General features: G+C 53.1%; 1 protein-coding gene across 2 annotated transcripts in view; it reads right to left on the reverse strand.

The window, feature by feature from the left end:
• Positions 1 to 3320: 3320 nt before the first annotated feature.
• PPARGC1B (PPARG coactivator 1 beta) overlaps positions 3321 to 14265 on the reverse strand; it is a 103147-nt gene continuing 92202 nt past the window's right edge. For both annotated transcript variants that reach the window (XM_004587545.2, XM_058677849.1), the window contains exons 8-12: positions 13421 to 14216; positions 10139 to 10214; positions 8133 to 8254; positions 5519 to 5673; positions 3321 to 4692 (exon numbers count right to left, since the gene is read on the reverse strand). In XM_004587545.2, coding sequence (XP_004587602.2) covers positions 4592 to 4692; positions 5519 to 5673; positions 8133 to 8254; positions 10139 to 10214; positions 13421 to 14216 — 1250 coding nt within the window. In that variant the 3' untranslated portion in view covers positions 3321 to 4591. The remainder of the gene's footprint in view (positions 4693 to 5518; positions 5674 to 8132; positions 8255 to 10138; positions 10215 to 13420; positions 14217 to 14265) is intronic.

Genomic DNA, 14265 nt, shown 5'->3' on the forward strand with positions numbered 1-14265 from the left:
GCCAAGTGGTCACGACATTCAGATGAAAAGCTCCTCAGTGGGGCCAGCGAGGAGAAGGCCAAGGTGAGAACTGGCACCCTCCCTCGGCCAAGCTGGGTGCCTCATGTCATCACCGCCACTAGGAGCTATGGCTTAGATCCGTCCTGAGGAGAGCTGGCCTACCGGTGGAAAGCAGCTCAGCCCAGGACTGTGTGTGTGGACTGAGCCTGTGCTGGCCACATGTCCCGCAGAGAACCCTCCCTGTGAACTGGAGCAGGGGTGCAGCCAGAGACAAGGCAGGGATAGTCCCTAGGCCCCAGGTGAGGTGAAAGCGACTCTCATGCTCACACCTCTCTGACATGCTAGATGAGGAAGGAAGTGGGGGGGAGAGTCTGAGGTCATGCAGCAGGCAAGAAACACCAGAACTACTCACTCTGTGATGGCTTAGAGTTCAATGACTTGCCCCATAAACTACTGGGCAGTTTTCCTCTTTCTGAAAAATGCAGCTGCCCAGAGCTTTACTCAGCTCCCCATCGCCTGTTTGTAGGGTTTCAGTAGAGAAAACAGCAAAGGGCTGGCCCCCATGCTGGTTCTCCCGCAGTCGAGAGCTTGGAAGGCACCTCTGTTTACAGCAACCATGTTCCAGGGTCTAGGAGAGCACCTCACACTGCCACAGGGGACCCGTACTTGCCAGCATAGGAACATGGAGCCAGCATGAAGCAAGGGGATCTTCTAAGTGCTTTGGTTGGCTAGTGCAAAGCTAGACTCTGACTCCTTCCCGGACATCCCCACCTGCACCCCAGGTCGATTCTGGGCCACCACTGTCTCCGCACATGTGGGTCTCCCAAGCTTTCTTCCCACTCACCCTGTGCCCAGACTCCACACGCAGTCCCAGAGTGCCGCACCCACCACCACCACTGTGTGGGGCCAGAGGACCAGCTTTAAGGTATCACACTCAAGTACCAGGTGAGGCGGCAAGAGGATCCCTCTTCTCTGGCTAATGAAACAACTGAGTTTACTTCATTTGCAATTTTCCAACAATTCCTCTCCTTGGTCACATCTGATGCTGGGGTGTGAGGAGTTCCCGCAAACTGGGGGCAGCTGCTAAATCTCAAAGACTAAGAAAAATCTTTCTATCAGTGAGTCAGATCAACCCTTCTCCTGGGGTTGACCTGCCTTGGAGTCATGTTGAGTATTTTGTCAAGCTGCAGGCTCAGGTCAGAGATCAGTGGAACTCAGCATCTGGGATGAGCCCTGTGCGTAGCTGTCCACACAGAAGCCCGTGGCCTCCAAAGCCTTCCACACCTCACCACCCATCACCCACACAGTGGCCTCAGCACGCAATTGTATACATCTAGAGGTCACTCCCATAAACTCAACAAGCACAGGTTGCAGGCCACACAAGGCATCTTATGGCACCTCTTCCCCCCTCCCACGTCAGTAAGCTATGTACTGAGTCTTTGCAGCTTAGAGCATTGCTTCTCTTGTCCCCTCCCCAAATCCCTGCCTCTTTCCTGAGCATAGCACACTCAAAGCTGCAAGACCTCAAGGCAGTTGCACACGACAGACAGGTGTTTTTTGACTCACAGCAGTTGTCTGGCTGGGGGCAAGGTGCGATGGGGGTTGAGGGGGTGGCACCCTTAGTTGCACTCCATCCACTCAGATTCTTTACCTCTTTGATGCATTTTCCTTCGGCAACCAGAGCCCCCCAAGAACGAGGGCTCTGATTCAGCCTTGTAGCGACTGAGGAAGGAGATGGAAGAATTCCACAGAGCGGTTGGATTGGACATTGTTGGAAAACACCAGCATGGCACACAAGACAGACAGTACGACTGGCCCTGCGTGGGTGACTATCAACGCGACGCGGTCTGCAGAAAGCTTGGATGGTGATTACATGTAAACATCATCGAGAGCGGATACTAGGAACACAGCCACAATGAGACGCTTGCCAATGGCAGCTGCTCCCTCTGGGTCACTCCTTAGTTGGGTGGGAAGGAGACCAAGGTTGACTCGTTTTCCTGGAGAGACCTTGGTGTGTCCTTGGTAGAGAGTACACAGCACCGAATGAGTCTTCCAGAGAGAGGTCATCTAAAGGGCTGGTCACTTTGAGACCTTGTAGCCTTTTGCTTCTGAGACAGGAAGCAGAGACAATTGCATGCCTGTGGCTGGCCTCCTCCCTCATTAGCAGCCCCCAGCCCTCGCCTGAGGCATGGCAGCTCCCAACCCCACACTCAGGGCTCTGTGCTGGTCAAGGGCCAACGTCTCAGTCACTTCCAGTGGACATGAGAGGGCTGCTCCCGTAGACCCCAACGTAGGGAGAGGACACTTGTTCTGCCTTAAAACCTGCATTTCTTTATCCTAAAGTGCCACCAGCTCTGCCCACATAGAACCCCTGGCCTAGTGCCAGAGGAGGAAGCCAACAGAAGGGTCTAAGAGATGGTCCCAATAACTCCTCTAACACAAAGGTGCCAAGGAGGGAAGGGACCCAAGTAACAAAGGGGCATACCTAGTGGGGTCTGAGTTTGGAATTTGCTGCTCTTTCTTGTTCCCAGGAAGATGCAGTTTCCTCCCTGATGCAAATTGGGACTTAGTGAAGGCAGCAGAGAAATTTAAATTCTGTCCCATCCCATAACCACTTATAATGTGCCTACTATGTGCTAGGCAGTGAAGAGCTGTAAAGGAACCTAGAATGGCCAGGTCTGTGCTGTGGGAAGTTCCTATTTTGGTCCATCTTTATAAGCCCTGCCTCCCTCAATGTGTCCCTGTATGTAATCCTCTCCCCTACCCCACCGGTGGGCACTGGGACTGACCACGATGTCAGGCTGATTCACCTCTGACCAATTAGGCATGGCAGCCCAGAGTACTGGGTGGAAGACTAATGACACATGCTGTGATACATGAGTTATGTCTACATTGGCCAAGAATGGCACCATAGAGGTGTTGGAACTGTTTTTGCAATCATGAGCTAGACATCACTTCAGCAGAAGCTAAGACTGGTGGAACTTGTCTAACTCTCCCTCTTAAGCTTCCTTCATTGGGGTCCAGAAAGGTCAAGCCACTTGACACACAAGAGCTCAAATTCCCTATTCCTCTTTAGCCTGTTGTTTCCAAGCTTTACTAAAGAGCTGGAAGTGTGCTCACCCTCAGGACAAGATTGTGGGCTCAGTTTACCTAGAGGTATTTGATAATCTTAAAAAAAAAATCAGCTACCAATTCTCAAAGGGCCAGGTCTAAACTGACAACCACTTCCAAGCTCTTGTAAAGCAACAGGACCCTTAAAAAAACCTCTGCTGAATGAAAGGGATCAAGGGGTTGGCAGGAACTTCCACCCTGCCTGGCTTTGATGTCACTCAAGAACCATGATTCAAGAAAAATCTCAGCTAGGATGCTTTCTAATGGTAGGACCTGGCTTGTCCGGCCTGAACCTCACATCCTCTCCTGGCTCCCGCTGCCCTACCCGACCACCAAAACACCTCTACAGACGAGGACCCCGACCTTGCTGGAGGGAGAGGAGGGGCTGGTGGCTGACAAGGCTGTCCATCTGTACCACTGCCTCGTGCGTCACAGCCTACGCAGCTGGTACATTATCTGCAGTAGAAGCAAACCACAGGATCCCTGGGCTCACACAGTAACAGTGAGTCAGCTGTTGACTGAACTTTCCCCAACAAGCCCTGAGCCTTCTAGCTTGGTGCCCAGTGTAGTCCAACTTATCCCTGAAATCATTTACCCTAGCAAGTGTAGGATCGTGGGGAGGCCATTTATAGACTCTCAGGGCACTGTCCCCATCGGGTACAAAACGGGAACAGTGTAGCTGAAGCCTCTCCTTCCTTACAGGTATGTGAGGCTCTGAGCATGAGCAGGTGGGCGTGCACTCCAAGGGGACGCTGGACACCAGATGGGGGATGTCACTGTAATCTGCCCCAAACTCGGCTCAGGGTGAGGCAGAGCAGGGCTTGGCAGCAAAGATCTGAAACCCTCTCTGTGCTGCTCCAGGTGTGGCCGAAGGCCACGCAGCACCTGCAGGGCAAGTCTGGCAAGGGACGCAGGGAAGCTCAGAGGCAAACATCTCATGACAGTGCATAGTTCAAACTCAAGGAAGCGATGCAGTCACCCCAGGCACAGCACATCTGAGCCATAAATACAGTATTGTAAGGTTATACTTTTTGTTTTTTTTTTTTTCAATTAAAAAAAAATGCGTTGATAATCCTGATTCTATTCACAAGTAACAAATTCATCATCACACGCTACGGACCAAAAAAAAAAAAAAAAAAAAATGATGGCGGACACAGCTTCAAGGCTACGGGAGGAAGTTGGGAGGGGGAGGGTGACCGACCCACAGCACTTGGAGGCGTGCACCCGGACACCTGGTGGGAAGCAGGGACACTAACGTGGCAGTGGCACATCAACACCATGGGAACTCACAGACAGAAGCAGCTTTGTTCAATGTAAACATTGATTGTGTTTTTTAAGAGGACAGCAGTTTCAAGTCTCTCTCTCTTTCTCTTACGTGCGTACTCTCACTTGCTCTCTCTCCTCCTTCTTTGATAACGTAAACATATTGGAAGGGCCTTGTCTGAGGTATTGAGGTATTCCTCGAAGGTTAAGGCTGTGGTCAGTGCAGGCTCTGCTGGGCCTCCTTCAGTAAGCTGTCAAAATCCATGGCTTCGTACTTGCTTTTCACTGATGCCGGAAGGGCCTCTTCGGAATTGGAATCTGGCGGGGATGGGGAGATATGGAAGAGTTGGGGGAGCGGGGAAGGCGGTGAGCGATTTACAGACCTTGCACCCAGAGTTATCAGCCTCTGGGAGCACCCGTGGCCCAGGCTCCCCGGGCAGGGACCAGCACAGTGCTGTGTTGACTGTCCCTCTGCTGTGAGAGCTCGCTGGGTCACCAGCATGTCAAAGCCTTGGCTGTTCTGACTGTAGAGCAAGGCGCAGTCTGCACTGGGGCAGCCCAAGCCCCTGTTCAGCTTCAGGATCCTCAGACTCTGCTGTTAAATCCCACAAGGAAAGGCTAACAAAACTGGCTTCTCTGTCTTGTACACAAGGGGAAACTGAGTCCCACAAGTGCCTCAGCAGAGTGAGCCCCCACCTCAGTCTGTTTGGCGCCAGCCCTGGAGTATGGAGGCCACCTTGTGTTCACCCCTACAAGGACTCGCTTCCTACATTTGGTTTCTTTGTCTCTTGTTGTACTGTCCACAGATGGCAAGGGCGTGACAGTGACATTATTCCACCGCAGCCCATCAATGGACATGGCTGCTGCCTTGACAGGGGGTATCACAGAATGCCCTTCAAGAGAGCAGGGTATGGCCCTGTTGGATCAAAAAGACACCAGCCATGCTTCTGCCTACTGATGGTGAGCATGGGCCTGAATCTCACCTCAGAAGCCATGGGAAGATGGACCTAAGACCAGAAGAAAAGCAAGATGAGAGCCCCCAGGCAAAGTAGCTGCTGGGGCACCTGGGTCTTTGGAGAGGGGGAGCCCTTCTTGCAGGAGCGGCTTAGGTCTTGCTAGTCGATGCAGGGCCTGGGACACTTACCATAGTCGGTATATCGGGGCCAGCGGAAGTGCTGGAACCCTCCATAACTCAGCTGCAGAGAGGGCTCGTGGCACTTCTGCAGCGCTGCGCCGTTCCTCAGCGACAGGGCCGCATGCTCTGAACGCCGGTAGGTGATGAAGCCGCACTTCTCGCCTCTGGGGAGGGGGCAGGGGCACAGTGTTCCCAGACTGCTCCACCAGCACCCATCACCACATGAGGGGCAGAGGGGCCTCAGTGACACCACACCCACGTGAAGAGGCTCCCAACAACAATAACCTGCCTTCCCCCAGGCTGATTGCCACAGCGCTAACAAAAGCTGCTCATCTGTGGAATTTTCTCCACTGCTGCCTCCCACAGTTGTAGATGACCCTGGGAGGTGGTGCTGCCACTATCTCCACCTCCTGGGTGTGGAAACAGTGTCCAAGCAGGGCTTCCAGTCCCCTTCCTCTAACAAAAGCATCAGATGGTCTGCCAGGTTCAGAGAGCCGGGGGGTAGGGGTAGTCACAGGAGCTGTCACTCCAGGCGAACCCCCAAAGAACCAGCCCAGATCTCTTCTGGAAGCATGAAGGCAACTCCTGCTACCCACGGGGACACTAGGCCAGCACGGAGGTCAAGCTTAATGCTGGAGGCAGCCACTCTGTGAACAGGAGGAAAGCCCGCCTGGAAAGGTTGCCAGGGCAAGGGCCCCCATAGTAAGCTCTATTCTGACATGGCTGTTCCATGAACAGGAAGCCCAAGAATCCAACTGGATATAATCCTATCGCTATGCCAGCTCAATGGCAGAGACCAAGGGGTGTTTCCTCCTGTCCAGCAGGCACCTAGTAAACATCCAAGTGCATTGCATCTCCTGACACCCCTTCTGTTCCTTTAGATGCCTGGAACTGGTATGGTTCTTTTTGAAAGATCTTTCCTGCTTTGTAAATCTGAACAAATCAGGGCCAGCATTGTGGAACAGCGCGTTAAGTCGTTAAGTCTCTGCCTACAAAGCTGGCATCCCAGATCAGAGTCTCAATTAGCGTCTCAGCTGCTCTATTTATAATCCAGCTCCCTGCTAAACCACCTAAGAAAGCAGCAGAAGGTGGCCCAAGTCCCTGGGCTCCTGGCTGTGGCCTGGCTCAGCTCTGCCTCTGGTGAGCATTTAGCAAGTAAACCAGCAGACAGATGATCTTCCCTATCTTACCTTCCATTCTGTGTCTCAGATAAGTAAATCTTTAAACAAATCAATCTTAACAAACTGACCTTTCTTCTTTATGGTTGAACTGCATTTGCCTTGTTTTGCATGTTATTTTCATTCTGATACTGTCAAGACTTATAAGAGTTCTACATGTGTATTGAGTCATTTTATAGAAATGAGATAAAACCTATGAAATTCACAGTGGACAAGCTGAATAGAAGTAGAGTTTCACTGGTTTGGAATAGATCTCTAGAACTTTTCTGCCTTATAAAACTGAAACCCAGAACCCATTCAACCACAACTCCCTTTGTCTTCCTCTGCCAGTCCCTGGTAGACATCATGCTTCGCTTCATTTTCCATTAACTTGACTACTTCAGATACATTGTATGAGTGGAATCATACAATCTTCCTGTGATTGACTGATTTCACTTATTTCCTCAAAGTTCTTGCACATGGTAGCAAGAGTCAGAAATGGCCTTTCTTTGTAAGGCTGTGTAATATCCCTCTGTGTGTATGTACCACTTTGTGTATCTGCTTTGTCGTCACTGGACAGCGGGCTGTTTGTAAGGCACAGGTGTCTGTGAACAATGCTGCCATGAACTCCAAGGGGCCACCCCACCTCTGCAATACACAATCCATAATGCAACCGCCACATTACATGGCAGTTTTCTATTTAACTGTGAAAGGTCAGGCCGTCTTGCACATCAGCTGCCTCATTTGACATTCCCACCAGTCTCCAATTTTTCCACATCCTCATCAGCGCTCTTTTTCTTGACACCAGCCAATCCTAATGGCTAAGAAATGCAAAATGACTCTCACATAAAAGTATTTCCTGCCGAGGCTCTTCATGATTATTAAGACTTAAAAATCTTAATAAACATTATTTGCAGGACTAATAGGAAATAACTTAGAAACTGACAATGTTTGACATCTAAAGGAGTGTTTTCTCTGCAGAGTCCCCTGACAGAACACTGGTGTGTGTATGTATGAGCAGGCTGCCTAATGCAACAGAAGGCACAGGGGAAGGGAGGGACGGGAGTGGCACAGGGAGGGCTCAGTGCAGGTGTGTCTTTACCACTGGAGACTCTGGCTGCCCTGAGCTCTTTCCAGGCAGGCAGGCACAGGTTCTGCAGTTGTAGCTGTATGGTCAAACAGCTGCTGAGCCAACTTATCTGAGCTGCCCAAAACAGCATAATAGCAAAAGGTGGAGTGCATATGTAGGGTATGCCACCTAAGTGTTGGTATGTTTCCTTGAGAGAAAGTGTGGAAACCAGCAGGCGCGTGAGACCAGACAGCATGTGCCTGCTGCCTCTCCCGATGGCTACACCATCACAGGTGCTTCTTCTGTGCAAAGATGTGCTCCACACATTTTGGGCACGTGGGTTGGGAGTGGGAGTCCTCCTGGCACCCCTCATAGGTGATGGCTGGATTCTACTCACCTCTTACTCCGTGTCAGCACCTGGCACTCCACAATCTCCCCAAACACCTCAAAGCGCCTCTTCAGCTCCCTGGAGCTCATATCACTGGAGAGATTTCGAACGTACACCACACGGCCTTCACCCTGCTCGAGAGGGGGCCAGAGAGGGGAACCCATCACAGCCTGCCTTCTTGGCAAGCCCAGGGGTCCTTGTCCCAGTGCGTGGGGCCTGCCAAGGAGCGCCACCTACTGGTGGTGGTGAGAGGATGACAAGAGTCTGGGGGACAGTGGACTGACTACCAAAGGGTTGAATAAGAAAGTGGCCCCCAAAGGAGGCAGCCACTTCTGGGAAGAAAATAAGCAGAGCCTGGGCCAAGCAGAGAGAGGGACTTGTCACTGTGGGCCTAAATGCACATTCAGCAGCTTCTGCCTTTGGGCTTGCAGCCTGAGCAGGAAGGGGCTGGAGTGGGACTGTAAGCTGCTACAATGGTGATGGGTAGGCACTGAGAGCTAGGTCACCTGCAGGGATCAGAGTGTGTGAGAAGGAAATGAAGGGCACTAGTGGGGGGCATTAGGGCATTGGAGCTCCTGTTCTCCAAGTGGCTACAACTACAGTGTATACATGGTGACCATGGGGTCACCACCTTCAGGAGGCAGTGCCTGGACAGCAGCCTGGCAGAGAGTGGGTTGGGAAGTTCAGGCTGCAGCCTCTTCTCCCACTCTTCTCCTCCCCTGCTGTAAAGCCCACAAGAGAAACTGCAGCCTTATTCCTGGAGCCTTTGCTCCTGCAGCTGAATTGACCATGTGTGCTACAGATGGGTTCTGTCTGGGCCCAGAAACAGCCTCAAAACCCCGTCGGCAAGGATGCAAGCACAGACCCAGGGTCTGCAGCAGGCTGTGCAGCCAGGCCCCTGGTCTTACGGGCCCAGCCTTGGTTCAATCGGTGGCTTGCAGCCTCTGGAAGGCTTCTCCTGCTCCCACAGCTCTCCCCATCATCCTGCACTCACTCCTCTGTCCCTCAGATGCTGGCTCCTTGCAGGTGCCCCGTCCCCCTCTCCTTCCACTGCGGCTGTGCATCTGTTTATCTCAAGACATCTGAGCCAGACGTGGTTCATTTCGCAGCACTTCTTCCCATCCGTAATTACTTTGTTTATTCCTTTGTCTACTGTCTCCCTCTCGCTCCTGTCCCAGTCACAGGGGTGAAGCCCCCATCTGTCTCGTTTGTTGTCATGCCTAGAACGGGGCCAGGCTTGTCAATACAGCTGCACAGGCTCCAAGCGGAGGCCCGAGCCCAGCGGCCCTGTGCTTCAGGTCCCAGCAGGCCGGCAGCCGCTCACCTCTGTGGAACACATACTCTGGAGGTTGTGGGGTAATTCCCATGTCCTGAAGCACAAGTCGTGGGGTGCTGACGCCAGCGTGGGGATAGGCTGCCTCCCTCTGTGTCCATCCTGAGCTCTGCCTGTGACATGGCATCACTGGCTGAGATCCTGTGCCCCACGGCAGGCCCCTGACAAGAGTCTCTCTATGGAGAACCTGGCACAGTTTCACAAGGTGAACTTGCAAGGTCCCAGTCTGTGGACCTTGTCAGAGCAGATTAAGGAAGTGAGTGGGGAGGAAGGGGCAGGGCCTCTCGGTCCCCTAGCCCTGACCAAGCCAGAAAGTAAATCCTCAAGAAGTCTCAGGCCCAATGAACAGATGAATAAGTGAAGACCCAGACAAGTTGGGGACCAGCCTAGGTCACACGGAAGGTGGTGGCAGGGCTGGCTTATGACTCAGGCAGCCTGGCTCCACTCTTCCTTCCTATAGGCCACCTTCACTGGGCCTCTCCAGGGCCCAGATGCTGAGCTTTAAGTTGTCACCAAGTGTGTGCACCATGACCATTCCTTAGTGGACTGTACATGGTAACCCCTGTGCTTCTCAAAAGAAAATAATGACAATTATCTTTTGCAGGCCACACCCCTGGGTCCTCCAGACAGAGAATGACATGAAGGAGCCTCCCAGCCAGCCTCAGGGCCCCAGCTCACTTACGATGGCTTTCTCCCGCCGCTTCCTGGTGTGCCGCACGCTTGGCGTTCCTCCTGAAAACGGTCCTCTGCCATCGCATCTGTCAGAGGACAAGCACTCTCTGTGTGGAGGGACACATGGCAGGGGCGAACCATGACTCCAGGAGGCTTCCATAGGCCTCACACAGGGGGCAGAAGTGACCAGGCCCCCTCCTGTAGAAACCCAGTCCTGCTGCTGTATCACCAACAGCCAGGCTGTGTGGGGGTCTCAACACATGGGCCCCAGCTTCCTTGATGCCTGGAAACCACGGAGTGCCCCATCACAGCCCTACCTTTCTGGGTATTACCTAGCTAGGAAAGCCTTTTCATTCCCCCAAATCTTGACTGATCTGATGAAAAAGCCCCATGAGGTCTATGTTGCCCCATTTTCCAGTTGACAAATCTGAGGCTCCAGTTCAAGATTGGATGTGCTTCAAATTAGAGACTGCAGAAGCCAGAGCTGGAAACAGGTCTTCTGGCTCTAGAACCATCTCTCTCAATGGCTCCCTGCCTCAGCCATGGCAATCCCAATATCTGGGAGGGCTACCAGCTCAGTCAAGCTACACATTCCAGGCAAGGCTCCCAAGGGCCACACGCTGGTCATCCTTGCCCATCTGCTGGACTCTATCGCCGGGAAACACAGAGGAGAACATTGGCTGGAGCATGCATGCAGAGCCCTAGCTCCATGGCCTTCTTGCTGGGGGACTTCAGCTGCTCCACGATGTCATGTCTTCAGCCACTGATGGGTACTACTCAATGAATGCTCTCTTTGCTTTTCTATTTAATCTCACTGAGCCTCTGCCTCCTCTAAAATGGAGAGAAGTAGGTGTCTCCCCCAGGGCACCTGGGAAGTCCCAGTCAGGTAAGAAAAGGCTACGATTTACCAAGGTTAAGAACTACAGAACAGTAGTATATAACCCAGCTGCGACAGGAATCAGTCAGCTTTCCTCACCTGAGGAGCAGAGTGACTAGAGGTGGGCTGCAGGGCTCACAATGCTCCACTGTGAAACCTTTTGGTTTTCATGTATGTTATTTGAAAGGAAGGAAGACAGAGATTGGCCAGCTGCTGGTTCATTCCCCAACTGCCCAGACAGGCTGAAGCAGGGGTCTGGAGCATGGTGTGGGTCTCACATGGGTGGCAGGGACCCACCTATCTGGACCATTATTAGTTGCCTCCCAGAGTGCTCAGTAGCAGCAAGCTGGATTGGAAGCAGAGACGGGATTTGAACCCATGCACTCTGATTTGGGATGCAGGTGCCTTCACCAGACGCCCACCCCAAGGGTTCATACTGTTAAGGCAACCCCAGAAGCTCCCCGCTGATGGGCGTTTGTGGGCGGCAGCTAGGCGAAGACATATAGATCTAAAGAACGCTGCATCCTACTTCAGCAGCTTTCCAGGTTCCAAGCTGTGCCAAGCAACTGAGTTCCAACCTTCTCCAACAATCAGGAAAAGATAGCAACTGGGATTGTGCCAAGGCATAGAAGGTTAAGTCTCCACCTGTGGTGCTGGAATCCTCCTTTGGGTGCCGGGGGCTCCATTCTGATTCAACTCCCCACTAATGGCCTGAGAAAGCAGTAGGGGTGGCCAAAGTCTTGGGCCCCTGCACCCACGTGGGAAACCTGGAAGAAGCTCCACATTCCTGACTTTGAACCAGTCCAGCTCCAGTCATTGCGGCTATTTGGGGAGTGAATGAAGCAAGTAAAAGACCATTCTCCATCTCTTTCTCTCTCTGTAAAATCTGCCTTTCAATGAAAAATAAACAAATCTTAAAAAAAAAAAAAGGCGGTGATGGCCCAAAGCACAGGTGTAAACAGGAAATGAGGTGGGGCATTCTAGAATGGTTCTCAACTCTTCCCAGGCAAGCCTTTGGAACACAGTTCTGCCCCAAGCCCCTTGTGTGGGCAGGGCAGAGGGCAGCCAGGGAAGTTGTGGCACCAGCCGTAGGGGGTATCTTCCAGTGCAAGCAAGGTGGGGTTCTGAGCAAACCTTTGCAGAGAAACTGCCCTAACGGGGAGACCAGGTAGTTTGGCTCACAGCAGAACTGGACAAAAGCCGAACCCTTGACAGGGAAGAACTGTGGGGGCAGAAGCTACCCTGGGCGAAAAACAGCCAGAGTCACAAAGAGAAGCTCCTAGAGACCAGGCAGAGTGCAGCTGAGACTAATGGTACAGGGAAGGGCTTATTGCAGAAATCGCTGGGACCTGGCTAGGAGGAACAGTTCGTTTAGGACTTCTAAACACTGGGTTCCCTAGGAATCCACCCCAGGAAGTGGAACGTCCATGGGTATGTCTACATGTTTTCACTGGAGGGGTCCTTTGCTTTCACCAGTTTCAGTGAAGAGCCCTTGGGGTAGTCAAGCAATTAGCAAGGTGAATTTGAGAAATATGATAGGACCTAGAAATGATGCTCAGGTAGGCACCTGGGCACTGGTTGGAAATGCACATTTTCACATCCAGCTGGCCCCAGACCTACACAGTCAGGTGCTCGGTGGTGCCAAAAACAAGCCCTCCCTGGGACCCTGCAGCTCTGCTCCAAAACTGAGGGCATCACCCAGTGGCATGGGACTGGGTTGGCATCGGTGGCATTAGCCCTACTCTGGGTTGCCAGGAGGAACCAAACCTTCCCTCAGTTCTTCCCAAACCTCCATGGTTTCTGCCCAGCTCCACTGTGGACTTTCAGATTGGCTCTTTCTGTAGTCTGGTTCAGCAAGCCCAGCTGGCAGGAGCCCACGGATCCCTGCATCACTCCTCCATAGAGCCAGGTAGGCGACAAGCACAGCCCAGCCAGGCGGACAAATGCACCAAGATATCTTAGCACTCTTCCACTCAGGTGTTTTTACAGAACTGAATTAGAATCCTGCCAATTCTTTGTATGTGTTAATTTCTTCTCCCTCTTGAGCATGCTAATGTCACACAGGTTTAAAGTCACGTGGGGAGGCCTATGCTTGTACAGTTTTTTGCATTTTACAAATATAAAAGCAGAAAACAGAGATGCACAGGGCAAGCTGGCTGGGGCATAAGCCCAACATGGCCAGGAGCTGGGCTTGCTTTCTCTCCAAAGCCAGGAGATTTGGGGTTTCCTGACTGTCACATGCCCAGTGGCCACCAAACTAGCCCAAGCCTGTGGGGATCCCTGACTGCAAGGAGGCACATGCCTGGAGATGCAGCTCCAGTTTCAGAGAGAGCTTTCTGCGACTCCTCCTTCCCCTGTCATGCTAGGGACCAGGCGCTTCAGCTGCCCTCCACCCTCCCGAGGCCACCTCCAAACCTTAAGCTCCTGCGGGTGGCTGGCGACCAGGAGCGGCAGGAAGAGGAGCCAGAGCTAGAGCGGCTGCGGGAACAGAGCTGCCGACTGGCCTTGCTTGGTGGGCTCTGGTAGGGGCAGTGGTCAGAGCGAGGGGGACTGACCCCTGAGTCCTCTCCTTCATCCTCGTCCTCCTCCTCCTCTCTGTCCTCATCCTCCTCCTCTTCCTCTGGGAGGAAGCTGCTTTCACCACTGCTGCTGCTGCTGTCCTCGAAGACAGTGTCATACTCGGGGCTCTTGCATGAGGCCAGGTCCTCATCCTCCAGGGCGGTCTCCAGCAGCCCAAAGTGCTTGGTGAGGCTGGCACGGATTTCATGGTCTCTCAGCAGCGCACTGTCCTTGCGAGGGGTGCTGGCATCACAGCTTCCATCTTCCTCCCTGCCGGGAGTCCCCTGCGGGGCCCAGTCCTCAGGGTGGACCCCAGCAGGCTCAAAGGACCTCAGCACCTTTCTCTGCAGGGTGCCCTCCGGCCTAAGCACCTGGCAGTAGTCATGGTCTCCGAAGGAACACGAGAAGGGGCGCTTCTGGCCAGCCTGGGAGGCTGGTGCAGCTGCAGTGTGCCGCAGGTGGGACAGGAGTTCGCTTCGCTCTGGGGGCTTCTTTGGCAGTTTGTGGGTGGCCTCTGGGGTGGCCCCAAGCTGGAGAGCCTCAGAGGAGGGGAGGCCAGGAGCTGCATCTTTGCCCAGGCTGTGCTGGCCATCAGGCTTGAAGGGGTCCTCCTCCATGGGCTTGTACGGGGGCGTGGTGGGTGGGGTGAGGCCTGCAAGAGCAGACACCTGTGAGGGAAGACACCTCTGCCCCCTGGGGCC

Source organism: Ochotona princeps, chromosome 19, assembly GCF_030435755.1.
Source record: "Ochotona princeps isolate mOchPri1 chromosome 19, mOchPri1.hap1, whole genome shotgun sequence".
NCBI classification, from domain to species: Eukaryota; Metazoa; Chordata; class Mammalia; order Lagomorpha; family Ochotonidae; genus Ochotona; species Ochotona princeps.